The 27006-nt window shown below is 38.0% G+C and overlaps 2 protein-coding genes and 2 long non-coding RNA genes across 5 annotated transcripts; 3 read left to right on the top strand and 1 right to left on the bottom strand.

Annotated features, from left to right (window-relative positions):
* On the bottom strand, window positions 5121-7159 carry LOC107647194 (protein PNS1). Of its 2 annotated transcripts, XM_016351308.2 has the most exons (3): window positions 6860-7159; window positions 5513-6630; window positions 5121-5413 (listed from the first exon to the last, which is right to left on the bottom strand). In XM_016351308.2, exons 2-3 carry the CDS (start codon window positions 6602-6604, stop codon window positions 5270-5272), a joined length of 1236 nt encoding a protein of 411 aa, XP_016206794.1. In that variant the 5' UTR covers window positions 6605-6630; window positions 6860-7159; the 3' UTR covers window positions 5121-5269. The 2 variants fall into 2 exon arrangements, with proteins under 2 accessions (XP_016206794.1, XP_020960395.1); XM_021104736.1 differs by lacking the exon at window positions 6860-7159 and having other exon boundaries at window positions 5513-6801.
* LOC107604782 lies at window positions 8501-9604 on the top strand. The gene is made up of 4 exons (XR_001612375.2): window positions 8501-8786; window positions 9094-9314; window positions 9484-9505; window positions 9550-9604. It is a non-coding gene; the product is annotated as an uncharacterized LOC107604782 (long non-coding RNA).
* Window positions 12148-14742, top strand: LOC107604781. Its single transcript, XR_002349131.1, has 3 exons — window positions 12148-12586; window positions 13853-13949; window positions 14465-14742. It is a non-coding gene; the product is annotated as an uncharacterized LOC107604781 (long non-coding RNA).
* LOC110263799 lies at window positions 16185-18198 on the top strand. Its single transcript, XM_021105596.1, has 2 exons — window positions 16185-17320; window positions 17439-18198. Exons 1-2 carry the CDS (start codon window positions 16185-16187, stop codon window positions 18196-18198), a joined length of 1896 nt encoding a protein of 631 aa, XP_020961255.1.

Here is a 27006-nt window from a genome sequence, read left to right as displayed (position 1 = left end):
TATTAGAATGTAAAACACAAAAAATATATATTAGTTATGTAAAAATAATTTTTTTTAGAATGTGTTCCGAGGGTTACTTGAAATGGTGATTTGGGTCTGAACGTGAGGGCCAAACTCTTTTTGAGGTAGTGTCCGACTTGTGCTGGTGCTGAGATGTCGCCGTCCAGTTCCTCATGAGAAAGTGGGGGATGGTACCTGCAAGAGACTCCAATGCTTAAGTTAGCAAGGGTTTTAAGCAGATTTTTAGTAGATTGGGACTTGAATATACCTAAGGGGTGTCAGTGTTGATGCGTGCACATTTCTAGTATTTTTCTCTTAGAATTCCATTCAATAAACTAAGAGTTATTGCAAGATAAGCATTGATTTCATGATTAATTGAGCAATACTTTAAATTAGTATGCATTTATTGATTACAGGAGAATTTAGAAGAGAATTGATGAAGATTAAAGAAGAAAAAAGCCAGGAATAACAAAGAACAGAAATGGAGAAGCAAACAGAAACTTCTCTGGACTGAACAGAGAGCTTCACGTGCAACGTGGAGAAAGCAGCGTTCCACGCCAATTAAAGACACACTCCTAGGGGAACTAAGGCACTTCACGTGAGACGTGAGAGCGTTGGCGTACAACGCCAAAAAGGGAGCCGTGCGTACGCATGCACCATGTGTACGGACAAGTGGTGAAATTTGCACATTCATGCGTACGCAAGACCCCATTCCAACGTGGTGCGTAAAAGACTAGGCGTGGGACGTGAAGGCTTTCACGTAAGACGTGACCATCGTGCATATGCATGACCCGTGCGTACGCACAACAAGAAGAATTTGAGCAATCATGCGTACGCATGATGCATGCATATGCACGACTACATTTTTGCATGGGATGTGAGATTTTTCACGTGCCACGCCAGAACTAAAACAGATGCTACAATTAGAGAAATTCAAGGCCACGTACAATGTGGGCTTCTTCACGTGGTACATAGAGAAAACAGAGAGCAAAATGGATTAAGGTTGGGAATTAGGTTGCACACTGAGATCTCACATTGCACGCTGAGATCTCACGTGAGACGTGGGATCTTGAGTATCTTCCAAGACTCCAATTCAAGCCACTAAATCTTCAAATTTGTCATCATTCACTTGGTCACTTCAAGGCTCAACTCAAACCCACTAATCACAGCATTAATTGAGGATTTACAAGAGGAGAAGATTGAAAATTTTACTGGATGCAATCATTAATTAGTTAGATTTGATTTTGGTTTAGTTTTGATTCTGTTTAAGTTTTGAATTTGAATTTCATTAGGGTTAGTATTTAAGGAGAAGTGAGATACACTGAAAAGGGTTCTTACTCTCTCTTGGCTGGCAATTTACTTTTCGTAATTTAGGATTCTCTGAAAAATATGAGTGACTAATTCTCCTCGGTTAAGGTTAGGAGCTCTATTGATTCCATAGATTAATATACTAGATTTTTCTACCTTTGATTTATGCATTGATATCTTTTCAAGAATAGGTTTTCGTTCTTCATCTTAAAGAGTTTGAATGTGTTGGAAAACAATTCTTCTATGACTTGAATTCTCTTAATTTATTGATAAAGTTGATTAATTGAATTAAGATTGAAAACCAATTCTCACAACTCTTAAGTTTTGAAACTAGATTTGATAAGTGACATAAAATCCTAGGGAAGATTCTTACGAATTGTGTGGTTTATAAATTAGTAAACATGCTTAACTCTTTTTTTAAACAATTAACTAAGGGATTAGCAATTAATTATGTTAAAGAAAAATTGAATCACCAAGGGATTAGGGGTTGATTACTAATGATTTGCCATGAAAATATCCTTGCATAATTAAGGTGAAAAAGTGAAAAGTATTGATCCGGAAGTTTCAACATCTCTAAAACCTTAACTCTTTTAATTACATTACCTTTCAATACTCACCGTTTACTCTTGTTTCATTGCTATTTATGTTACAAGCTATTCAAAACCCTAATTTGATTGTCTGACTAGATTAATTGATTGACTATTACTTGCTTAATCCGTTGTTGAGTTAAAAAATTAACTAAATTAATTGATGATGACAAACATTATTTTATTTGGCAAAATAAATAATTAAATGTTGATTATTTGCAATTACATTGTGCTGATTATTTAAGATTAAGTGTTGCAGGCTAAAATGAATTGTTGCAACAGCATAATATAAAAGCAAGCAGCCCAAGTGGATGAAAACTAGAAACAAGGCTGGTGGGCTATAATATAAATAGAAGCCCAAAGTTGTTAAGAAAAGAAATTACTTGGGCTGAATATGAAGAAAGCCAACCCAAACCCGAGATGCTTACCCAAGTTGATCCCACCAAACTTCTCATACAAGATTGAAGTCTTCACTCTCTCTTATTACTTCGGTCAGCAACAAAACATTAGAAAGAGAGCTGTGTTCCTCCTACTACTTTTATCAGAGAAGAAAGAAAGAGAAAGCTTAATCATAAAGCAAAGATCTAATCACCCACATCAATCCATATTAATCTTAGTCAGAAATTAAAAGGTGATTTATTTTCATTTGCATGAAACTTACTTTCTTCACTTCATCTCAAATCTTCTGCAATACCATTTTTGGTTAAATGAAGAAAGAAGTATTTAATCTCTGCTGCTGTAAATCAATGGTTCACAAAGTTTCTTGGAGCCAAAGCACATTATTAATGATTCGGATTTGGGTTTACCACTGAACAACTTTCTCTTTGCTACTCAAATGTCTTCGGTCAAGCAAAAAGGAGACAGCTTGGAAATCCCTGATTTGGGATAAATGAAGAAAGCAATCTCTGTTTACCACTGCTGTACATCAATGGTCAAGATTATTTCTTGGGACCAAGAAGTATCTCAAGGGTTTAGATCTGGGTTCACTATTAAAAATAATTTTCTTTGCTTCCATGAGGCTTTCGGTCAAGAAAGAAGGTCAGACTCAAACTTCCAATTTGAGAATTAACTGGGAAAAAGGTGATGTGGTGTGTTGGTGAAGCACAGTGCTCAAGGAGTTGACCTAGGGAGGAGAACCCAGCAACATGCAAGGAGATAAAAGAAGATTTTCTGCTCATTCAGAAGCAAGGAGAGAAAACCAGAGTTTGAGAGTTGTGCTCTGAAAAGGAAGTTCCTCTACTTGGATAATGCTTTCTTTCAAAGAAGCATTCGGCCAATACTAAAGAACTCAAGCTGAGGTTTGCAAATCTGGTTTTGCACATAGCAAAGAGGTTGTTGATGAAGTCAATCTCCTTCATGTTTTACAGATTGTGATGTACTTTTCTATGTTTATCTTTCTGTAATTTCTTGTGAGAAAAGGCATTGTGAGAAAGCTCAAGTAAAAGCCATGAGTGGAAAAAGGCTGAGTGATACACTTGAGAGAAAAGCCTAGAGTTATTTTTTGATTTCTTTAGGTATGTCTATGTCTTGTATCTTGTACCTGTGAGGTATCCCTTTCTTAGTTGGGTTAGCACTAAGAGTGAATAGTTAGGTATTAGCATAGCCAAGGTCAAGTTAGGTTAGAACTTGAGTGTGAAAGGATTGGGTCAATCCTGTGAAATTGGTGTATGTAATACTGTTAACTATAGTGAAAATTCTTTCACAGTTGTGGAGGAAACTGGACGTAAGTTGCATAGCACAAGGCAACCGAACCAGGATACATGCTGGTGTTAGCTTTTCTCTTCTCTGTTGTGTTCTGTTTTTTGATATTTATGAGACAAAAATAAATTGTCTCATAAATTCCGCTGCTGAGTTCAAACAGAATCAGAATTGTAAGTTTGTTTTAAAAGGGGTCATAATAGCAACTTAAAAGGAAGGCATAGATTCAACCCCCCTTCTCTAAGCCTGCTACAACCTTCATCCGTTAATTCTCGTGGGATCGACACTCACTCATCGTGAGTTATTACTTGGTATGACCTGGTGCACTTGTTGGTGTTTTGTGGTTCGTGAAAATCGCATCAAGTGTATTTATAGTAGAGTGGGTAACCACCTTTTGGAGTAATTCCGCCTTTATAGGTGGATAACCATTCCCTTTATCTTGAAAATTTATTAAGATCTACATTTTAGAGGAGGTAGAGATAATAGGAGATATTTAGGGAAGTAGTTACTTATTTAAATAAGTAGAGCTGAACTTCCTTGTCGTACCCGACCTCTTAAGAGGTTAGATAAGTAGAAGGGGTCACCTATTTTGGGTGGGCCTTTATCCTTATTAGGCATGACTTTATTTTGGGCTAGTGTATGATCAATGCTCCTATTTGAGTTCGAGCTTTTATAAGGTTGGGCTTAAGCATTTGTGGCTCCAGTTTTCTTTGGCGGGTATGCTGTCTTCAAGAGGCCGGGTGCTCGATGTGTTTCAAAATTTTTGAAACGTTGCACCCTTAATGACATGGAGTACGTTACGCAGTAGTTTTCTTGGGATCTGTGTGTGACATTTAAAGAGGGGTGCGAAATGTCTTTTTTGCCCATTGTATCTTATAAATGCTTCACTTTTTCCTTCTTTCTTCTTTTTCATTTCTAAAACCTTTGCTTTCTCTCCTTCTTTCACTTTTGTTCCATCACTCAAGATTTCTCCATCTTGAATCTTTTGAGGATTTCGTATGTATTTCGAAGTGGATCATTCGTGTTTTTGCAGTATGGCGTGTCCTCCGTCTTCGTGTTTCTTCAAGATTGGTACTTTTTTCTGCCTTTTTCTCATTTTGTATTTTATTTTAATTGTTCTAGATAGTACCTGTATTTGCTTCGAATGACGGTTTGAAATGTTGTTTGTGACAAAGAATTTTATGTTTTCTTTAAAATTGTCACTACTCGAAACTCTTGAAATTGTCGTTACTTGATATTGTTGCTACGAATTTTGATATAGTTGTTTTGTCCCCAAATGGTGTCGCTTTTGCCTATTTGAAAGTGATGCCATTTTCATATCTTGAGTTTGTTTATGAGAAAACTTTTAAATTTGTATTTTCTTTTCTGTTGATAACAACCCAATTTCCTTTGTTTGGTGTTCGAGTTCTTTTGTGACGATTTCTTTGTTTATTGTATTGATAGGTATAGTTTTTATGTCTCAATCTATAATTCACAATATCTCAACCAAAGTTTCATCCAACGTAAACCAAGTAGATATAACTATCATTACTCACGTCCCTGCATCAGAAATCTTTATGTACAATACCAAAAAAGAAATTGTTCTTACAACTGTGTGGTCAGTATCATTTTATATTGGAGATATTGCAGCTAAGTTGGTTTACTCTCCTTCAGTAGATATGTTCAGCTGAAAAAATTTAGTTCAGAAGAGCTTGAGATCCTTGAATCTGCTCCAAGCGTGCTGGAATTGTTGAGTCGAATTGATCGCTCTCCGGATTCTCTCCATAGGCAACATAGTATGCCGCAACACATGCCTGTAGCCACCCCATTGCCAATCGACACTGCATCAAGACATCGGTACCATAGTCAGTATCCATGAAAAGAGTAATAAGAGTCTGAAAGTAGTGAGTGTAAAATGTAACCTAGTTCGTAGTCCTTACCACGAAATAGCCAATCAAGAAAGCATAAATGGATACTTCCAGGGCATAGCTCTGACGCATCACAAGGATCCAAATTCCACTCACCATAGAACAAAATGCACCTACAGCTACTCCGCTAAGGAAACATAATGCTCCGGTTAGATCCGAGTCTATGAGTGGCAACATTCTAGAGCTATTGAACATTTCCCAAGTATCTCGAGATGCGTGCACAAACTCTTTGTTATAGGCTCCAATATGTACAAAACTCCATCGGTTCACAAACTGCGGAAGAACGTTTACCAGCACCATAACACAGCAAAACAGGATCTCATCTTCTCCTCCAAGTAGACTCATCAAGCGTCCAAAACTGCGGAAGAGAGTGAAGACCGGGATAAGGATTGAGCCAATGGCAATACATCCACCAGAACGATTGATACTGTCACGAAGCGCCGCACAAGTATCCATGTGATTTCCAAGTATCTGCAGATATGTGACCCTTGAAATGGTGAGTTGTATTACATTCTTGAGAAACTGCATGGTCCATCCCAGGCTCAGCATAATCACCAAGATGAAAATGAAAACCAATTTGAATTTGTCTTGAAGGGCTGTAGCTCCACCGATCCCGGATACAAGAAAACAGCAATAAAGGGTTCCAATTACAATTGTCGCGAGTACCAACACTCTGGTTTTAGCAGGTGGAAAAGCTGTTGAAACTGACAAGATATTCGTCGCGTATTCGAATCTGTGGCTGACCCAACAACCATAGAGGGATTGAGCTAATGCAGAACAGAAAGAAACTAATCCCACTATAAGACTAGTTGCTGTGCCCATGTACACAAACATCCCAGCCATTAAGCATGTTAGCAGGGGACCTAGCCAAAATGCTGCCTTGAGTGCGTTTCTTGGGTAGCTGAAAGTGATCCATTGCCACATGAAACCGATTATTCCGCCACATGCCGTCGAAGCTAGAACTGGAGGGTACCACTTCAAAGGGTGGAAATGTTGGCCGCCAGATTCCGTGGTCAGGCCATAAACAGTGATGAAGATCACTGTGGCTGCTGTTAGGAGCAAATGCAAGTAGAAAAGGATCTGAAAGATGATTCTCAATGACATTTTTGTTGTGTTTCCAAATCTTGTGCCTGCGCAAGAAGCCGTAACGAAGTTTGACTTGATTTTCTTAACAAGAAAGCTCTACAAATATAACAAATGCAGTTGATGCAGAGCGATATATAATTATATATTACAGAATCTTGTTGCAAAAGTAACACTTAAGGAATAAGAAATTAAGAAAACGGAGTTCAAACAAAAACAAAAGGAAAAAGAGAAAAAAATGATCAAAGGAAGAGATAGAGATAAGAGATGCAAAACCTTTTATGGAGGAAGCTTGTGTTGTTGTTGACCTTCTTCTACTTCGATGATCTCTGTGGTGTATTCGAGGTGATACACGATAGCCAGTTACAATGAAATGGCTATGCTTCTTAGAGTTTATTCTATCTTGAAGTGCACTCAGAAATCCCAATCTCCCATGATGAGTTTCTTTGATTTTCTTTCACTTTCTTTGTCCTCACGAATGAGAAAAAACAAATGCATGAAAACTCTAATTTCTGAGACTCAAGTAAGCTTAAAATAATGGCTCAACTCTCGTGGGTTTAATCAATGCACGTTTTCCCACTTTATATACAAGCTACTTCTCTAAATTCTTTTTTATTCTTTTTATTGTTATTTACTTATTTTCCAACTGTAGTCTAAGCTAGAGTGAAGTTATTAAGTGTAACTACTAACTAGAACTGATGGCAAATAGGGTTTGTTGCGATGACGTGGCACGGGGTGGGAGATGGTGACGTTATGAAGAGGGAGAGGTTTTGCTTCTCGTTCCTCTGGTTGTTAGTTTAGTGTCCACTTCTCAATGTTTGCTTCTTTCCCGGGAAAAAAACGGTTGCTGCTTTAGAATCCAACAGAAAAAATTAGAAAACGGCATTTTTTGAAAGTGGTGCTTGTTTTTATTCTGTTCAACCGGTCAACTGTTATAACTTATTTTCATAAAAATATCTGTCTAATGGCTAATAATATATCCAGAAATTATTTTATATATTGCTTTCAGTTTAGTAATGTATAGTTGCGTGGTACAGACGGGGGTTGGAGTTGGACCCATTGGTGGTGAAGAAGGCTTCTTGGACATGGCAAAATGCTGACAGTTCTTTCTTGGCGATGGCGAGTTGCTGGTAGCTCTTTCTCGGCGATGGGGAGATGCTGGAGTGGCAACACGCGTCCAAGGCTTGGCATCAACGTTGCTCTCCTGCAGATTTGTCTCTCGTAGACAACGAGCGAGAAAGAGAAAGGGTGGCACGCGCGCGTCCTCCATGCATAAAATGTAGTTGTTCACCAGCTGGTCACCCTCTATAAAACTCCTTCCTTCTCCTTCTCGTGGTCTCCGAAAATAAGGAAGATAGAACAGTGATAAAACACTGAGGATAGAGTAGTGGTAATGGTTTGTAGTAGTAGTAGTGGAGTGAGATCAAAATTAGAGTCACTAGCTATAAGTGAGAACCGAAAAAAAGAGTGAGTGTCTATTATTTATTTAAAAAAAATTGGTACGAAATTTAACTCTTCTAGAAGAATATATTGTTGCACATGTAAATCATCTTCAATATGTAAGTTATTATTTTATCAATTTATTTATATGAATATATTTATTTTATTGTTAGTGTTGTTTTTTTTTTAAGTTATTAATATTCTTATCATTTTAAGTGTTAATGTTAAGACAATTTAATTAGTAATATTAATATTAATATAATGAATGAATGTTAATATTAGAATGTAAAACACAAAAAAATATATATTAGTTATGTAAAAATATTTTTTTTAGTATGTGTTTCAAGAGTTACCTAAAACGGTGATTTGAGCTTAAACGTGAGGTCCAGACTCCTTCTGAGGCAGTGTCCGATTTGTGTTGGTGCCAAGGTGCTGCCGTCCAGGTTACTCGCAAGGAGGTGGTGAGTTATGAGTTAGAAAGAATTTTTTAATGTGAATCCAGAAGGGATTTCACAAACTATGCCTATGTGTGTTTTAGAGAGTTTGGTGATAGAGTCTTGTGTTGGACTACTATAAATGAGCCAAACGTGTTCGCCATCGGTGGTTATGATTCGGGAACAACCCCACCTCGGCGCTGCTCTCCCCCATTCTGTCATTCAACTGGCAACAAAGGGTAAACTCAACAATAGAGCCCTACTTGGCAGTTCACAATATCTTGTTATCTCATTCTTCAGCTGCAAGATTGTACAGAAGAAAGTACAAGGTGCATATCACTGAATAATTTCTGTAAAGACTACAACAGTATTAATTTGTTATGATGAAAACCTTTGTGTTTGTAAATATGGAAAAGGAAAAATTTTGTTGGCAAAGAATATTCATGATTCTTGAGAAACAAGTAACATTGCAGGAAAACCAACATGGATTTGTTCATTGTTTCCTTGGTAAAAATAAAAACAAGAAATGTTAAAATAAACCAAACAGTTCTTAATGTTTCTGTCTTCTGTCAATGACTTTGATTAAAATGAGGAAAGATATGGCAGTTTTATATGCCTGCTGCTGCTTTATTGCAGGATTATGGAACCGTTGGTGCGCGGAGACTACCCGGTTCCCATGAAGAGAAATGCAGGCTCAAGAATTCCAGCCTTCACAAGTCGCGAGTCGGAACAAATTAAAGGTTCAGCTGACTTCATAGGTGTGATTCACTAATACAATATCAATGTCACAGACAATCCTGAGGCCTTAAATAATAATCTCAGAGATTATAACTTGGACATGGCTTCAGTGCTTTGCTGTAAGTTTGATCATATGTTCTTAGTTCTTATTGCAGTAGTTCCATTCACCATTTCCTTTTTCCACTATCATTTTTAAAATGTCTAACTAATTCAAATTTTGCATCATTTAAATTAATTGGTGGAGCCATAAGTTGAATAACAATCCTGCTTTGTTTTTTTTCTTTGCAGTTGATCTGTTTCAAATGAAGAGGTGAAAAAAATAGCTTCACTGTATATGGCTTTTCTTTGACTCAGATTGCTGTCACCCCATGGAAGTTGGTGGAGGAACTGAACAAACTCAAGCTTCTCTCCCTCTCTCTCTCTGAAATGATAGAGTAAGATCAATTACAAAAATAGTAATTCTACACAACTAGGTGATCCTATAAATTGCTAGAATTTGTTAACATTAATTATGGGTTTACTGATACATCAAATAAAGTGATATATAATCCAATTACTCATCCAAGAGTTAAAAACTATGTCACATGGTTTAGAGTAATTGAACTAGAGTAACTAAAAAATTGACTAACATGAATAATTATGCATATTCTTGATTGAATCTTGTTAGGTCAACGAACCAATAGCAATTCATCATTGCAAGATGTGACAAGGATCAACTACCTTTATGGATACCGGTGCTGTGCTTGATGCATTGAGGCACTGCCATAACTACCTTAATTTATCAATTTTCTACTTATAAATCAAACTCATATTAAAAATAATTACCTTTTCTGTTTATTGCGTAAATAATCATCCAAAAGATTATAAGTGATTAGATGACAGGGTAAAATATTTTACGCTATTAGTGTATCAAAATTAAATTATTATATTATTATTATTTTTCATTTTTGGAATTGTCACATTGACACACTTCTAATGTGATCTCTTATTTTTCTATGTCATGATAAGTTTTCTGAGATGGATCAAATATAAAATGCTATTTTGTATTGTCATTCATGGATGTATTTGAGTTATTGGATGGATATGAATCAAGCTTTGGACTATACTATGTTGATAGAAATGATCCTGAATTGAAGAGATATCCTGAGATCTCTGCAAAATGGTACAGCAAATTCTTGAAGGGTGGAAGCACTTCTATAGTTGGAGATCTTCAACAACTTAATAAGGATCCATCACATGTTTCTGTTGGCCACTCAACACAACAGTTTAGTTTAATGTAGTTCAGTTTTGTTACGGATCTGGCCCACGGATCCTATATCCGGAACGGTTCCTGAACCCGGTTACCCGGGTTCGACCCGCTTCGCCCTTCCAGAAGGCTCGGAATCAACCCACTAGAGCTCCTAACCAACTTTCGAATTCAAACGTTTCCCTTATCTTAGTCAAATAAGATAAGATAAGATAATCAAACGTCTCCCTTATCTTAGCCAAATAAGATAAGATAAGATATTCATCATCACCTATAAATAGAGGACCCAGGTCACTCCAGGTATTCATTCATTTCTCACACCTTATACCTCTCAGATCCATTCTGACTTGAGCGTCGGAGTGTCTTTGCAGGTACCTCCCCCATTGCTCCAGTCAAGTGATCCGGCATCTGCCTCAACCTGCAAGTTCTCGATCCATCTCTCAAACCGTACCAGAGACATCTTGTACATTGGCGCCGTCTGTGGGGACTTTGCAACGTTGTGGCGGCATGGCGGATAAACCCAGAAGAGCAATCATCAAACTCAGATTTCTTGCGTGTAATTGAGAGCAAAAAGGAATAATGTTTCCTTAACTTGCATCACCTTTGCAGGATAACACACATTCGCCCTACTCCAACGGCGAAATCCCAAAGGAATAATGTTTCCTTAACTTGCATCACCTTTGCAGGGATAACATACCTTCGCCCTACTCCAACGGCGAAATCCCAAAGGAATAATGTTTCTTTAACTTGCATCACATTTACAGGATAACACACCTTCGCCCTACTCCAACGGCAAAATCCCAAAGGAACAATGTTTCTTCGACTTACAATCAACTTGTTAGTGATAACACTCTTTATGCACCCTCGCCCTACTCCAACGGTGAAATTCCAAATCCTCTGAGCCCAAAGTCTCACCTCCCTTTAGTGGGACACCTCCACCTCTTAGACCCTCTCATTCACCACTCCCTCATCCGTCTCTCCAAGCGCCATGGCCCCATCTTCTCCCTCTATTTTGGCTCCATGCCCACCGTGGTTGCTTCTTCTTTTGAACTTTCAAGCTCTTCCTCCAAACCCACGAGGTCACCTTCTTCAACACCAGCACTACAACAAATATGGCGTTTAGCAACGCCAAATTTTGCAACGCCTTAAAATCGTTCTCCTAGATAGGTTTAGACAACGGTTTTTTAAAGTGTTACTGTTGAATTCAATTTTTCATCAATTTATAGCAACAAATTAAAACCGTTCTGTTTGACTATTTTAAAGAACTGTTTTATGACCGTTACCATGATTTGGCTTTAAGCAACGGTTTTTTGTCGTTGTTTAAATAATTGCACAAAGAAAACGCATTAAAACCATTGTCGAAATGCTACACTTTAAAACCGTTCCATTAGATGGTCTTAGACAACGATTTTTACAGTGTTGCTGTTGAAGTTCATTTTTTCATTATGCTATAGTAACCAAATAAAACCGTTCTTTTTGCCTATTTTAAAGAACGATTTTACAACCATTACAACAATTATTTATGAAACAACCATTTTCTAAATTATTTAAATAATTAGACAAATTAAACAATACTAATAAAAATAATTTCAGATAATTATATAAATTGAAACTATTTTTTTTATAAATATTGAATTTATAAAATACTCAAAAATTATTTTTATAAATAAATAACAAATAAGGCTAATAAGTTAGTCACCAAAAAAATAAGGCTAATAAGAAAGCCCTCCTTCTCTTCGAAACCAAAGAGCTTCCTCCCTCCACCGTACCGAACCCTAACCCACGCCTCAGAATCAAAGAAGTCATCGCACTGCAGCTCTCCATGAAGCCGTAAATGGCACCATCATCGTAAGTCACCAGGAAGCCCCAAATCGTCACTCACCATCGTCGCACCATCATCGTCACTCCATTCTTCCCGATATCGTCGCTGCCTCCTTCTTCCTGGCATCGCTGAGTCTCTCCGCGGCGTCGCTGCTTCTCCCCGCTCCGAGGCTTCACTGCTTCTCCACGGCGTCCTTGCTTCTCCCTGTTCTGTTTCTACGTCGCTATTTCTGCTTCACTTTCTTCGCTGGTTGTGGATTGTGCTTCGCTACTGCTTCGCTGTTGCTGCTGCTTCGCTGCATTGGCCGTGATTTGTCATCTGTGGTAAGTGGTCTTCATCTCTGATTTCTGTTGCTTAGTTAGGGTTTGATTGGCTGTTGGGTGATTTTGTTGGCTGTGGAAAGTGGTGATGTTTGTGAACATGAGCTGGCCCGAGTTTGGAATGTTGACTGAATTTCTGTTCTGGTTTGAATTTGGACTGTGTACTTGTGAAATGAACCTGGGGCTTAGGTTAGTTTGTTATTTAAGGTAGCAAAACTTTTATTATCTGCTAGTAGTATGTTTGGTGGCATTATGGTTTTGTTTCTCTGCTTTCTTTGAGGTGTTCTATGGTGGATGCCCAATATCTCTTTATTGAGGATTATAGAGTAATTTCTATATCGCTGTTTCTCAATTGTTTATTTTTTATTTTATTTATCTGCTTTGTTTATTTTAGCCTTATTTTATAATGTTATTATTTCAGTGAGTTGTGGACTGCTTTTCATATTGGTTGGTTTCATATGGGATAACAGAGGAATTTCATACTTATTCCAACTATTTGACTTAGAGATCAGCATAAATTCTGCTCTTCTTATTACATGCCTCAATTAATCAGGAGAAATATTTGTTATTTTAAATATTTGATGGAATAGATATTTTTTTTTTCATTTGAATTAGTTTAATGAGAATAAAATTTATCATTTTATTCTTTGAACTACCCTGATAATTGCTTGCTAGTTGCTACTTGCTATCCATAAGTGTACTACCATGTAAACCAGTTGCCACTCCTGTAAAAAAAGTTACAAAACTCCTTTCTCTTTTATTTTGGTCATGGGTTCTGTTCTGAAACTTCATCAGAACTAAATTTTATATAAAAGACCTTCAATTGACAAACTTAAATATACTTTATTAAAAGTCCTTTAGTTTAAAAGTGGGCCAAATTATATTAACAAAATAATTTTTTAGACCTCAATTATAGAAGGCATTTGAGAAGAGTTTCAATTGAAATACTTTTTGGTACAGTGCTATTCTAATTTTGATTTGGCAATTTGTTATCTCAAAATGCTGTTCTCATTTAAAGAAAAGTTATCCATTATTTGGTCTTTGTCAGTTTACACTTAGTTAGAACAGTTTATTTAAAATTTCAAAAAATACATTTATATATCATTCATTGCATCTCTGAGTAATTTATTTATATACTCCGTTCACCTTGAACGGTTTGTTGTTTATTTTGAGAAATCAATTTATTTCAGGCATGAAAGTGATAGTTACGTTAGTATTACAGTTATGGTTATGAATTGCTTATATTTTTATTCTTTGTTGCTGTTGTAGTTTGTCTCTTTAAAATAAAAAAAGGGTTGTCATCTGTGGGTTGTCTCTTTGCTGCTGCTGCTTCACTGCATCGGCCGTTTGTGGGTTGTCATCTGTGGTAAGTGTTCTTCTCTGAGTTTCTGTTGCTTAGTTAGGGCTTTGGCTGTTGGGTATTTTTGTTAGATTTAAGAAGAAGAAAGGAAAGTGGTGATGTTTGTGCATTGTTCAAAAACTGTTTTGAGGCTTTATTTAGCTAATAAGATAGAAAGGAAAATTTGTATTTGGCCGTTTCTGCATTGTTCAAATTCAAAAACTGTTTGTGCATTATTCATTAATTTGAGTTCTAGTTAGCAAAACTCATCATTGTACTAATTGTTTTAGATTTTTTCTTGGGGATAGAGTGTAGTAGAAGAAACATATGATGATGCTGTCTATTTGAAGATGAACACGTTTTGTTAGTGCATTGTGTTTTGGATTTCTGTGTTGCTAAACTTGATAATTCTATTGTTTGATTTTTTAGTTATATTTCACTTTTGAAAATAAGATTTCTAAAAATTGGTTTTAAAAGTGAATTTTTTGTTAAAAAACCTGGTTATGAATTACTTATATTTTTATTCTTTGTTGTTTTTTTAGTTTGTCTCTTTAAAATCAGAAAAAGAGAATCAAATAGCGGATCTCTCTGTAGCTGCGACTATCTTAGACACTGAGCTACACTACAGGTAAATCATTTAATATATTATCTTTTTAAATTTGTTTGAACATTTAATTGTTAAGAATATTTACTGATTAATTGATTGATTAAGCTTCTTTGCATAGTTTGTTAGATACAAATTGTTAGTCTCATGATTGGTTGAGATGTTCTCTTTTGAATATGTGTGGTTGACTTCTAGAAATTCTTTAGATGCAATAAGCTCTTGAATGAAAAAATCACTTATAGTTAGTCTAAAACATATGTCCATGTCTTTTATTTTAGTTGACAAAGTAATGGACAAAGGGTGGACTAGTTTACCAAGACATACTGAGGGTTACCAACATAGTGTTAACTCATTTTTGGATTTTGCCTTTTCTAAAGGTAGACCACAAGGACAAGAAATTCTTTGTCCTTGTTCTATATGTAATAACTTTAGTTGGGGGCGAAGGGATGAAGTTTATGATCATTTAATAAGTAAGGGATTTCAAAAAGGTTACACTATGTGGGTTCATCATGGCGAAAGGATAAGTCGCATGGATAGTGAAACCGATGAGAGTGAAGTCCATGAAGGACTTGTCGACGACATTCATGGGCTGCTAAACGAGACATTTCGGCATGTGCTTGAAGGAGATAAAGATGGTGATGGGCCAAACAAAGATGCAAAAAAGTTTTATAACTTGCTTGAAGAAGGAAAACAAGAGTTATATCCTGGTTGTAAAAAATTTTCGACATTATCATTCGTTATCCGATTGTATTTGTTGAAGACTCTTAATGGTTGGAGCAACACATCCTTTACTGCTCTTCTTGAGTTACTGAAAAAAGCGATTCCTCATTTGAATATTCCTGATTCTTTCAATAAAATCAAGGCCATGGTAAAAGATTTAGGACTTGGTTATAATAAAATTCATGCTTGTCCCAACGATTGTGTTCTGTTCCGGGATACATATGAAGATGAAGAATTTTGTCCTATTTGTGGAGCTTCCAGGTACATAGAAAATGTTGAGGTAGATATAGAAGTTGATAAGTTGAAGAAAAAACCTATTCCTGCAAAGGTCTTGAGGCATTTTCCCTTGATTCCAAGGCTTAAGAAGCTGTTCCTGTGTTCAAAAACAGCTGAATCATTAAGGTGGCATGATGAACATCGTTCAAAGGATGGAAAGTTAAGACACCCAGCTGATGGTCAATCATGGAAAGACTTTGACAGGCTTCATCCCGATTTTGCTGAAGAATCTCGTAACATAAGATTAGGGCTAGCTAGCGATGGATTTAATCCATTTAGAACCATGAGCATCTCCCATAGACCATAGTACATGGCCGGTAGTTTTGGTCGCATACAATCTTCCTCCATGGTGTTGCATGAAACCAGAGTATGTCATGATGTCCTTGCTCATCCCTGGACCATGTTCGCCTGAAAAAAGCATTGATGTGTATCTTCAGCTATTAATTGAAGAGTTGAAGGTTTTATGGAAAGTTGGAGTGGAAACATATGATGCTTCAAAGAATAAAACTTTTCAACTATATGCAACACTTTTATGGACCATAAGTGACTTTCCAGCTTATGCTATGTTATCCGGTTGGAGCACAAAGGGAAAGTTAGCATGTCCTTGCTGTAATTATGACACCTCATCTTGTTATTTAAAACATAGCCGGAAGATGTGCTACATGGATCACCGTAAATTTTTGGGTATGGATCATCCATATAGGATGGATAAAAGATCTTTCAATGGCAATGTTGAATTGAGGTCTTCACCAGCTTTATTAGATGGGGAACAAATTTTTGAAGATTTGAAAGATTTTGACAATGTATTTGGAAAGAAGCAAAAAAATAAAATTGATGGTCCATGGAAGAAAAGGTCCATTTTCTTTGAGTTGCCATATTGGAAGCAAAATACATTGCGTCATTGTCTTGATGTTATGCACATCGAGAAAAATGTATGTGATAACATAATTGGAACTTTATTAGATATTCTAGGAAAGTCCAAAGATCATGCAAATGCTCGTTACGATCTCAAAGATATGGGCATAAGAAAAAACCTTCAACCAAAGGAGATAGATGGTGGCAAGAAAGCAAAAATTGCTAAGGCTTGTTTTAACCTTACTAATCAAGAAAAAACTATTTTTTGTGATATTTTGAAGTCAGTAAAATTGCCATCTGGTAGTGCCTCTAATATTTCTCGGTGTATTCATGTTGCTGAGAAAAAGATATCAGGCTACAAAAGTCATGATGCTCATTTTATGTTGCATTATTTGTTGCAAGTAGCTATAAAATGCACAATGCAGAATCAAGTAGCTGGCCCTTTAATTTATCTAGGTTCATTCTTTCGTTTCTTGTGCCAAAAAGTTGTCGAAAATGATACAATAAATCATTTGGAAGTAGATATTAGAGAGATTTTGTGCCAATTGGAAAGAATATTTCCTCCTAGTTTCTTTGATATAATGGTCCATTTGCCTATTCATCTGGTAAACGAGTTGAGGTTGGGTGGCCCAGTTCAATTTAGGTGGATGTACCCCATCGAGAGATATCTATGTAGGTTAAAGTCCTACATTCGCAATAAGAGCCGCCCCGAAGGTTCAATTGCTGAAGGATATTTAGCCGAGGAATGCTTGACATTTTGCTCAAGGTATTTAAGTCCTGATGTGGATACAAGGCTGAGTAGGAGGACACAAAATTATGATAATTGCAGTGAAGTTGACATATGTCATGATAGCAATTTTGCATGCTTGGGGCGACCAATTGGTGGAAAGAGGAAAGGGAAACCTTTTTCTCTAGATACCAACTCAAAAATACAAGTTCATCGGTACATCTTATTTAATTGTGATAAAGTTAAAGACTACATTAGGTATTTTTCTTATATATTTTTCAATTACCAATTCTCTATTAGCAAATTTAACTTACTCGCTCTTTGCTTACTTTAGAGAGTATGAGGAACATGTCAACAATCAAACTAAAGGTAGAAAATGGAAGAAGGCAAAAACTCTAAGCCATGATTTTAGTGAATGGTTCAAAGAGCGTGCTTCTCATGAAGATGTTCCGAAACAACTTAAAGATTTGTCTAGAGGCCCAAACACAGTTGCAAAACGATTTTCTAGTTATGTAATCAATGGCTACAAATTTCAAACTAGAGAACATGATGCAAGCCACACAACTCAAAACAGTGGTGTGACTTTGGTGTGCGAAACACCAAGCTTTGCTAGTGCTAAGGACAATAACCCAATGACAAAAACCGTAACATATTTTGGTGCAATAAATGACATAATTGAGTTAGACTATTATGCATGTTTCAAATTTGTTCTCTTCAATTGTGATTGGTTTGAAGTTGAGGAAGAGAATTTTGGTCTAACTTCAGTTCATTTTAATAAAAGATGTTCTCGGGATGATCCTTTTGTATTAGCTTCACAAATCCACCAATGTTTTTATATTCAAGACCCTTTTAACAAAGACAAGCATTATGTCATGGACACAGTGCCAAGGGATTTATTCAATATGTATGATGGGTATGATGTTGAAGCCGAAGAGTCTAATCAGAAGGACCCCTTTGATCAAGCGAATAATTTGTTTGTGCCAAAGAATAATTGTGAAGTTCAATGGACTAGAGAAGACATGCCAAATACAATCATTGAGAAACCTTCACTTGTTCTACAACAAGCTGAATATGATGATGATTCTGATCTTTAAAGAGATTTTTCTTCTCAACATAGAATAATTTTTTTACTTTTATTTTTGGTGTAATTGTTTATGAACAGGTGCATTTCTTATAGATTCTTGGTTCTTTTAATATGTGATTTGGTTTTTTACTATTATGTTAATAGATTCTTTAAGATGTATACTAATCTCATTATTTTATTTCCTTTTTCAGAAAATGTTCAAAAAATTCATTGAAAATGAGATAGATTCATTGAAAATGTTCAAAAAATTCATTGATGCTGATGGCCTTATTCTGAGCTATTTTATAAGTGCTGATTTAGTTTTAGTGAGTTTATATGGGTTGATTTTGCTGTTTAGTGCTGCTTTATCCTTGTTAATGGCTGATTTCATGCCTTGTTTTGATTGAGCAATGATGATGATGGCCTTATTCTGAGCTGTTTTATAAGTGCTGAGTTGGTTTTAGTGAGTTTATATGGGTTGATTTTGCTGTTTAGTGCTGCTTTATCCTTGTTAATGGCTGATTTCATGCCTTGTTTTGATTGAGCAATGATGCTGACGGCCTTATTCTGAGCTATTTTATAAGTGCTAATTTGGTTTTAGTGAGTTTATATGGGTTGATTTTGCTGTTTAGTGCTGCTTTATCCTTGTTAATGGCTGATATCATGCCTTGTTTTGATTGAGCAATGATGCTGACGGCCTTATTCTGAGCTATTTTATAAGTGCTAATTTGGTTTTAGTGAGTTTATATGGGTTGATTTTGCTGTTTAGTGCTGCTTTATCCTTGTTAATGGCTGATTTCATGCCTTGTTTTGATTGAGCAATGATGCTGATGGCCTTATTCTGAGCTTTTTGTATAGAGACAACAGTGAAGAAAACACGAGGTCCTACACAATGCTTGAAGATTCATGCAAGACAGTTGGAAGATAGAGAAGAAATTACTCTAGATATTGAAGGAGAGGCAATTGATCCTACTGATGAAGCTGTAAATAACTTGAGCAAATTTTTGGGCACAGTGGCAAGAAATTCAGATTTTTGTCCATTAATTTACACAAATTGAAAGGGGATTAAAGATAAAGAAGTCATTTGGGAATATGTTCAAGTGAGAATATTATTATTGTCTCTTTTAGAAACTATTTGGAAATGTACACATGTATTTTATTCTTACTAGCAAATAATATTTGTGTTTTATAGGCTAAGTTCATTATTCCAACTGAAGGAAAGAGGATAGTCCTTGCTTGTATCAATGACAACTGGAGACGGTATAAGACCACAATCAAGCAAAATCATTTTCTGCCATACAAAAGTGTTAATGAAATGCTGAAAAATCGTCCTAAAAGCATACCTGAGAGTCATTTTCGCAAGTTGATTGCTTATTGGAGAACTGAGAAAGTTAAGGTAAGACATATGCAACTTATTGTAGTCTGTTTATGAAATTATGAGTTATATACATTTATGAGTGAAATATGATAATTTTTTGATAATACTTGTCTCTTGCTATGTAGAAAATGTCTGCGCAGAATAAGAAAAATAGGGCACAACAGAAATTTAGCCATCGAAAGGGACCAATAAATTTTGCAAGAATACGTGCAAGATTGGTACAATTTTTTATTCTTTGTGCATTTGTATGTGTATGTGGGGTGCAAGAATACGTGCATTTTTAACTCTATATAAATGCTTGTTGAACTGGACTTATAGGCTGCTTCTAAGAAAAATAATGAACCACCTACTCAAGCATAAATGTTTGTTGAGACTCGCCAAAGCACAAAGGGAAAATCATTGGATGAAGACACTTTGGATGTTATTGTAAGTATTGGGAGTTAATTTGATTAAACTAGGTTATGGATTTCTTGTGTCTTGGTAATTTGTCCATCATTTGTGGTTATTTTTATGCTTGCAATTGAGTTAAACAATGCTGATACTATTCTTAATTGCTATTATTTGATTTGATGTTGTCAAATGATATATGTTTTGAGTCCAAGTGTGTAGTTACTCTTTTTTGTTATTATTATTTTTCTTCACATTAATATAGGCACATCTGCAAGTTGAGAATAAAAAGTCTAAAGAATCAGCAATTAGAGCTTTTCAATCCATATTTGGGAAAGAGAAGGCAGGGAGAGTGCGATGTCACGGAAGAGTTACCACACCAACTTTGTTGAAGAAAAATGAAGAAATTGCCACCCTTAAGCAGCAACATGCAGCTGAGAAAGCATCATTAGAGGGTAAAGTTGATGTGATGCAAAAAGAAGTAGATGAACTAAAATCGCTTGTTAAGATGATGTTGCAACAAAAAAGTTCAGGAGTGGACCTTGAGATGTTAGCTGCTCAACTAGGAGGCAATCCGAACAATGATGCGCATGAGGAGGTATTATTTATTGTTAAAGTTTCTATATTGTTATCATATCTTAAATAATGGTTGATTATGTTGAGGTTGATTCAATTGTTTTGTGTATCGTAATAGAAGAATGTTATGATATATATGTTTCTCCTCTCTCTCTCAAACATTTTTAGTAGACATTATTAGTATTAAAGATGTGTAGTTTTATATTTGATTATTTTTTCTTTTTTTACAGGAAAACTATGTTGAAGGGGAAATCGAACTTGATTAAGGTCAAATTTTTAAGAGCAAGTGTTACAGAGTAAAAGTCATGAACTTATGGATCGGACATGATGATAAATCTATTTGCTACCTAGTTATTTCAACTCTTCTTTGTTATATTTTTTGCAACATTAGATGATATAGTTCGAGGTTGTCATGATAGTATTGTGGTATTTTGAATGTGATTGCGGATCTTACAACAATCTTTGTAAGTCAAATTTGATGAAAAATGTTCAATTATTTTTCTTTAGTGACTTTATTCAAATAGTTTAGATTATTTATTGACTCTAAATAATTAAAAAAAATAAAATTAATTTCATTCACGAGAAAACTACTATTGTAAATAAAGAATTATATATTACAACAAAAAACCGTTGTCAAAAGTTACATAGAACAACGGTTGCCAAAATCGTTGCCAAAAAACAACACCAATGGTAACGCTTTAATACTGTTGTCTTAGATGACTATAAAATGGCAACGATTTTAAAACCATTGCCAAAATAACTAATGGTAACGCTTTTAAACCGTTGTCTTAGATGACTATAAAATGGCAATGATTTTAAAATCGTTGCCAAAAAAAACTAATGGTAACAGTTTTAAACCGTTGCGTTAGACAACTATAAAGTGGCAACAGTACAAAAACCGTTACCAAAAAATGACACCAACAGTAATGCTTTAAAACCGTTACTGTTGTGGATAACAAAACTACAACAGTTTAAAACCGTTGCCAATACAGGTACGGTTATAAACCGTTGTATCATGAAAAAGAACGGTCTAAAACCGTTGCTTCTCGAGTAACGGTTTGAAATCGTTGTTTAAAATTTGTGTTCAAAACCATTGCCTATACCAGTAACTTTGGCAACGGTTTTTTGGTTACCGTTGCCTTAGGTAAAAAACCGTTGCCTTTGACCATTGGCAACGGCCGCATATACCACAGGTCAAAAACCGTTGCCAAAGCGTTGCCTAAAGTTTAGGGAACGGTTTTTCAATATACAGCAACGGTTTTTGACCGTTGCAAAAAGCCTTGTTTGTTGTAGTGCAGGTTCCAAACCTCTGCCATCCGCCGCCTCACCTATGATAACGCTGTCGCCATGATCCCCCTTCGGACCTCACTGAAAATTCATAAGGAAGCTCATCATGAACGACCTCCTTAAACGCTACCACCGTGGCCAAGCTCAGACCTCTCAGGAGCTAACAGATCAAGAAAGTTCTCAAGGTTCTTATACAGATGCGGGGGACAGCCAAATCGTGGCGGCATGACAGAGAACCTCGAGGAGCAATCCTCCACCCAACACCCGAACTCCCGAACTCCAAGATAACACTCCTCCCACCCACGGGAGGATAATAAGCGCGACACATCGCCAACCAACCCCAACCCAGCAACAACCAAGAGAGGACAACCGTCCTCCCACTGAAGCCCAGCCACCCGACGGCCTAGGAGAGAAGGCGGTCCAGATAATCCAAGAGCTGTGCCTTAAGGTGCAAGACCTCAAAGGCCGAGTTACACCCAAAGAAAAGCACAACGCCAAAAACGGAAGTCACGCAACCTCCAGATCAAGATCTCGCCATGAAACCAGGCACGGCAGATCGCCAGAACGGCGACATGCCAAGAGATAAAATCGTAGCATCTCCCATGACCACGGACACGACAGGATGCCTGAACGACGACACGGCAAAAGGTATGATCACAGCATCTCACGCAACCCGGCTCATCAACATGACACGGACGACGACCGATGACATCGAGAGGCCAAACGCACAAAAAGTGACCACGTGATAATGGGAGCCACTCCCTTCACTGAAAGAATCCTGAAAGAAAAACTCCCTAAAGGCTTCGACAAACCTACGGATATGAAGTACGACGGAACCAAGGACCCCCAGGAGCACCTAACGGCCTTCAAGGCCACGATGAACCTGGAAGGGGCCATTGACGCGGTCCGAGGTAGGGCCTTCTCGATAACCCTAGCCGGGCCAGCGATTAAATGGTTCAACACCCTCCCCAACAGATCCATAACTGGCTTCCACAATATATCACGGAAGTTCATGGCCCAATTCACCACCAGAATCACCAAAGCTAAACACCACATCAGCTTATTGGGAGTCACCTAGAGACGAGACGAGTCCACGAGAAAATACCTCGATCTCTTCAACGATGAATGTTTAATGGTCGACGGACTCACAGACTTAGTCGCAAGCCTTTGCCTAACTAACGGGCTCATGAATGAAGACTTCCGAAAACACCTCAATACCAGACCGGTGTGGACCATGCACGAGATCCAGAGCGTCGCAAAGGAGTACATAAACGACGAGGAAGTAAGCCAAGTCGTAGTCGCCAATAAACGCCAGCACGGCAGCACACGACACGGCAGCACGACACCTCGACATAACCCCCCACCAAGAGAAAACCATAAAGAACATCCCAAACCAGCAAACGTAAACCAACCCCCTAGAATCGGAAAATTCTCTAACTACACACCTCTGACGGCCCCGATCACCGAGATATACCACCAAATAGCCGATTGAGGTATTTTCCCGAGGGCCCGACAACTCAAGGAAAGAACGGGCGGCAACAAGACCCTGTACTGCGACTACCACCGAGGATGCAGACATAGGACACAAGATTGTTTTGACCTAAAAGACGCCCTCGAGCAAGCCATACGAGACAGCAAACTCCCCGAGTTTGCCAAAATCATCAGGGAACCGCGAAAAAAGATAGATCACCAGAAAAAGAAGAACATAATCCGAGGACGCAAAGACAAGCCTCTAGGAAAAGCCCTGAAACAGATCCAACCATTATCGTGAACGTCATCACAGGGAAAGACACCCCCAGGAAAATCAAAATAAGCACCGAAGAAGGATCTCAAGATCCTGGCAGTTAGAGACCAAACCCCAACCGCCACCACCAATAGAGCGATAACATCTCCCCCGAGGATTGCCAGCATGGCACCTCGGCAGAAGACGCCCCCTTCGTCATCTCGGCAAAGATTGGAACCGGGCTAGTAAGAAGAATACTGGTGGACACGGGAGCAGATTCCAACATCCTCTTTAGAGGAACTTTCGACAAGCTCGGACTCCGCAACGACAACCTCCAGACACACCGCAACGGAGTAACCGGACTCGGAGACAACTTCCTCAAGCCAGACGGTTCCATTATTCTTCCCCTTACCATAGGGACGGGAAGCCAGAGGAAGACAATCCTATCCAAGTTCGTGGTCCTCAAGAACTCCACCGCTTATAACGTCATTCTCGGAAGAAAAACAATCAACAACCTCTCCGCCATCATCTTTACCAAATACCTTCTAATGAAGTTCACGGCAGAAGATGGCTACGTTGGAACCATCTACGGAGACCAAGAAACCGCGGTAGAATACGACAACACCAGCCTAGCCCTACGCAAGAGATCCCGAGATGTGGCAGGCATCTTCCTTTCCGACCTCGATGCACACCAAAGTCCACGCAGAACCATGGGAGGAAACGACAAAGAAGCAAAGTAGGGCCTTGCAAATAAGGTCAGGAGTATAGCACACCTACGAGAGCTAGTCCTAAAATAGAGAATAAGCCTAAGGTACAATGGCATCACGGTACGACGAGACTTCGGACCAGGAGACCTCGTCTTATGACAAAACAACATCGGTCTACCCACTCCCGGAAAAGGGAAGCTCACGCCCAACTAGGAGGGTCCCTACCAAATCAAGACGGTAATCGGAAAAGGAGCCTACAGGCTCGAAAGACTAGATGGGACCAAGCTCTCAAGATCCTGAAATTCCACCAACTTACGGTGCTACTATATGTAGAAACATCCTTCCAAAGTAACAAGATCGAGGTCGTTTAAGACTATCTCTTTACCTTTTATATTTTGCCTTCTTCACTTTCATTTATTGCTTAAGTTATTCAATCGTATATTTTCTTACTGGGCACTCTTTTCTACCCACATCGGGAGGTTTTAACGAGGCCCAAACCACAAATGAAATTCATTATTTCAAAAGCATTGCCCCGTCCGATGACACGAACTAAACACGGCTACACTCAGGGATCGATCACCCCGAGGCCAACAGAACGAATACCCAAATAATAGAATGGATATCCAAATAAGTAAACGGCTACCTGGGAATCGATCACCCCTAGGCCAACAAAACGGATATCCAAAAAACAAAACAGGTATCCAAATAACAAAAAATGCGGCCCGGGGATCGATCACCCCGAGGCCAACAGAACGGATATCCAAATAACAGAATGGATATCCAAATAAGTAAATGGTAACCTGGGAATCGATCACCCTAGGCCAACAAAACGGATATCCAAAAAATAAAACGGGTATCTAAATAACAAAAAATGCGGCTCGGGGATCTATCACCCCGAGGCCAACAGAACGGATATCCAAATAATAGAACGGATATCCAAATAAGTAAACGGCTACCTGGAAATCTATCACCCCTAGGCCAACAAAACGGATATCCAAATAAACAAAACGGGTATCCAAATAACAAAAAATGACGGCCCGGGAATCGATCACCACGAGGCCAACAGAACGGATATCCAAATAACAGAACGAATATCCAAATAAGTAAACGGCTACCCAGGAATCGATAACCCCTAGGCCAACAAAACGGATATCCAAATAAACAAAACGGGTATCCAAATAACAAAAAATGGCGGCCCGGAGATTGATCACCCCGAGGCCAACAGAACGGATATCCAAATAACAGAACGAATATCCAAATAAGTAAACGGCTACCCAGGGATCGATCACCCCTAGGCCAACAAAACGGATATCCAAATAACAAAACGGGTATCCAAATAACAAAAAATGGCGGCCCGGGATCGATCACCCTGAGGCCAACAAAACGGATATCCAAATAACAGAGCGAATATCCAAATAAGTAAATGGCTACTCGGAAATCGATCACCCCTAGGCCAACAAAACGGATTTCCAAATAACAGAACGGGTATCCAAATAAAAAATGGCAGCCCGGGGATCGATCACCCTGAGGCCAACATAACGGATATCCAAATAACAAAACGGATATCCAAATAACAAAAATAGTGACTCATGGATCGATCACCCGCAAAGCCAACAAAACGGAAATCCAAATAAGTTAAATAAACAAAGTCTTGAAATCAGCCCACTAAGAGGCCTAAAATAAGTTCACAATAACGGCCCAGAAAAAAATGGGGGCCACACAAAACAAGCATGAGGACGGTCTTCCAACTTGCAGAAAGCCAGACTGACCAACATCATCCTACCAATTGGTGCAGAATGGCGTCACGCCTTTTTCAGGCCCCTCACAGTCCCCCAAACTACAGAAGATCGGACTCTCCAACAACTTAGCACTGAGACCAAGAAAGCATACTCTCATACTCCGGGGGCAACTGTTACGGTCATCAAACCCGGCATGTGATGAAACACCCAAATAACGCGCTCCTCGCCTGACCATGAAACGGCCAGGAACTCCCCAAATCGTCGACCTCGATTGGAAAAACCAAACAACGATCTCCTTGCCAAACCACAAACGGCAAGGAAAAGGTTCCTCCAGCGATGAGACCGAGCATCCTCACTCTCTCGCTCCGGGGGCAACTGTTAGGGATCCGGCCCACGGATCCTATATCCGGAACGGTCCCCGAACCCGGTTACCCGGGTTCGACCCGCTTCGCCCTTCCAGAAGGCCCGGAACCGACCCACTAGAGCTCTTAACCAATTTTCGAATTCAAACGTTTCCCTTATCTTAGTCAAGTAAGATAAGATAAGATAATTCAAACGTCTCTCTTATCTTAGCCAAATAAGATAAGATAAGATATTTATCATCACCTATAAATAGAGGACCTAGGTCCCTCCAGGTATTCATTCATTCCTCACACCTTATACCTCTCAGATCCATTCTGACTTGAGCGTCGGAGTGTCTTTGCAGGTACCTCCCCCATTGCTCCAGTTAAGTGATCCGACATCTACCTCAACCCGCAAGTTCTCGATCCATGTCTCAACCCATACCAGAGACATCTTGTACAAATTTCTTTATTTATTTTTGTAGTGTTCATGTTCAAAAGTTTGAATAATCTACTTTAGAGATTGATTATGTATTTATGTGAAGTAGAAAATAAACCAGAGGCTTATTGAAGGAAAAACTAGTATTCAATACAAATATAAATGAAAAGATATTTTATAATCACTAAATCTAATCGAAAATGTTATTTGTATACTAACATTAGTTATCAAAATCAATTATCATATATCTTGTTTATTAATC

This window comes from Arachis ipaensis, chromosome B06 (genome assembly GCF_000816755.2).
Source record: "Arachis ipaensis cultivar K30076 chromosome B06, Araip1.1, whole genome shotgun sequence".
NCBI classification, from domain to species: domain Eukaryota; kingdom Viridiplantae; phylum Streptophyta; class Magnoliopsida; order Fabales; family Fabaceae; genus Arachis; species Arachis ipaensis.
Note: the sequence above shows the minus strand (reverse complement) of the source record. Positions and strands in the feature narration are given on the sequence as shown.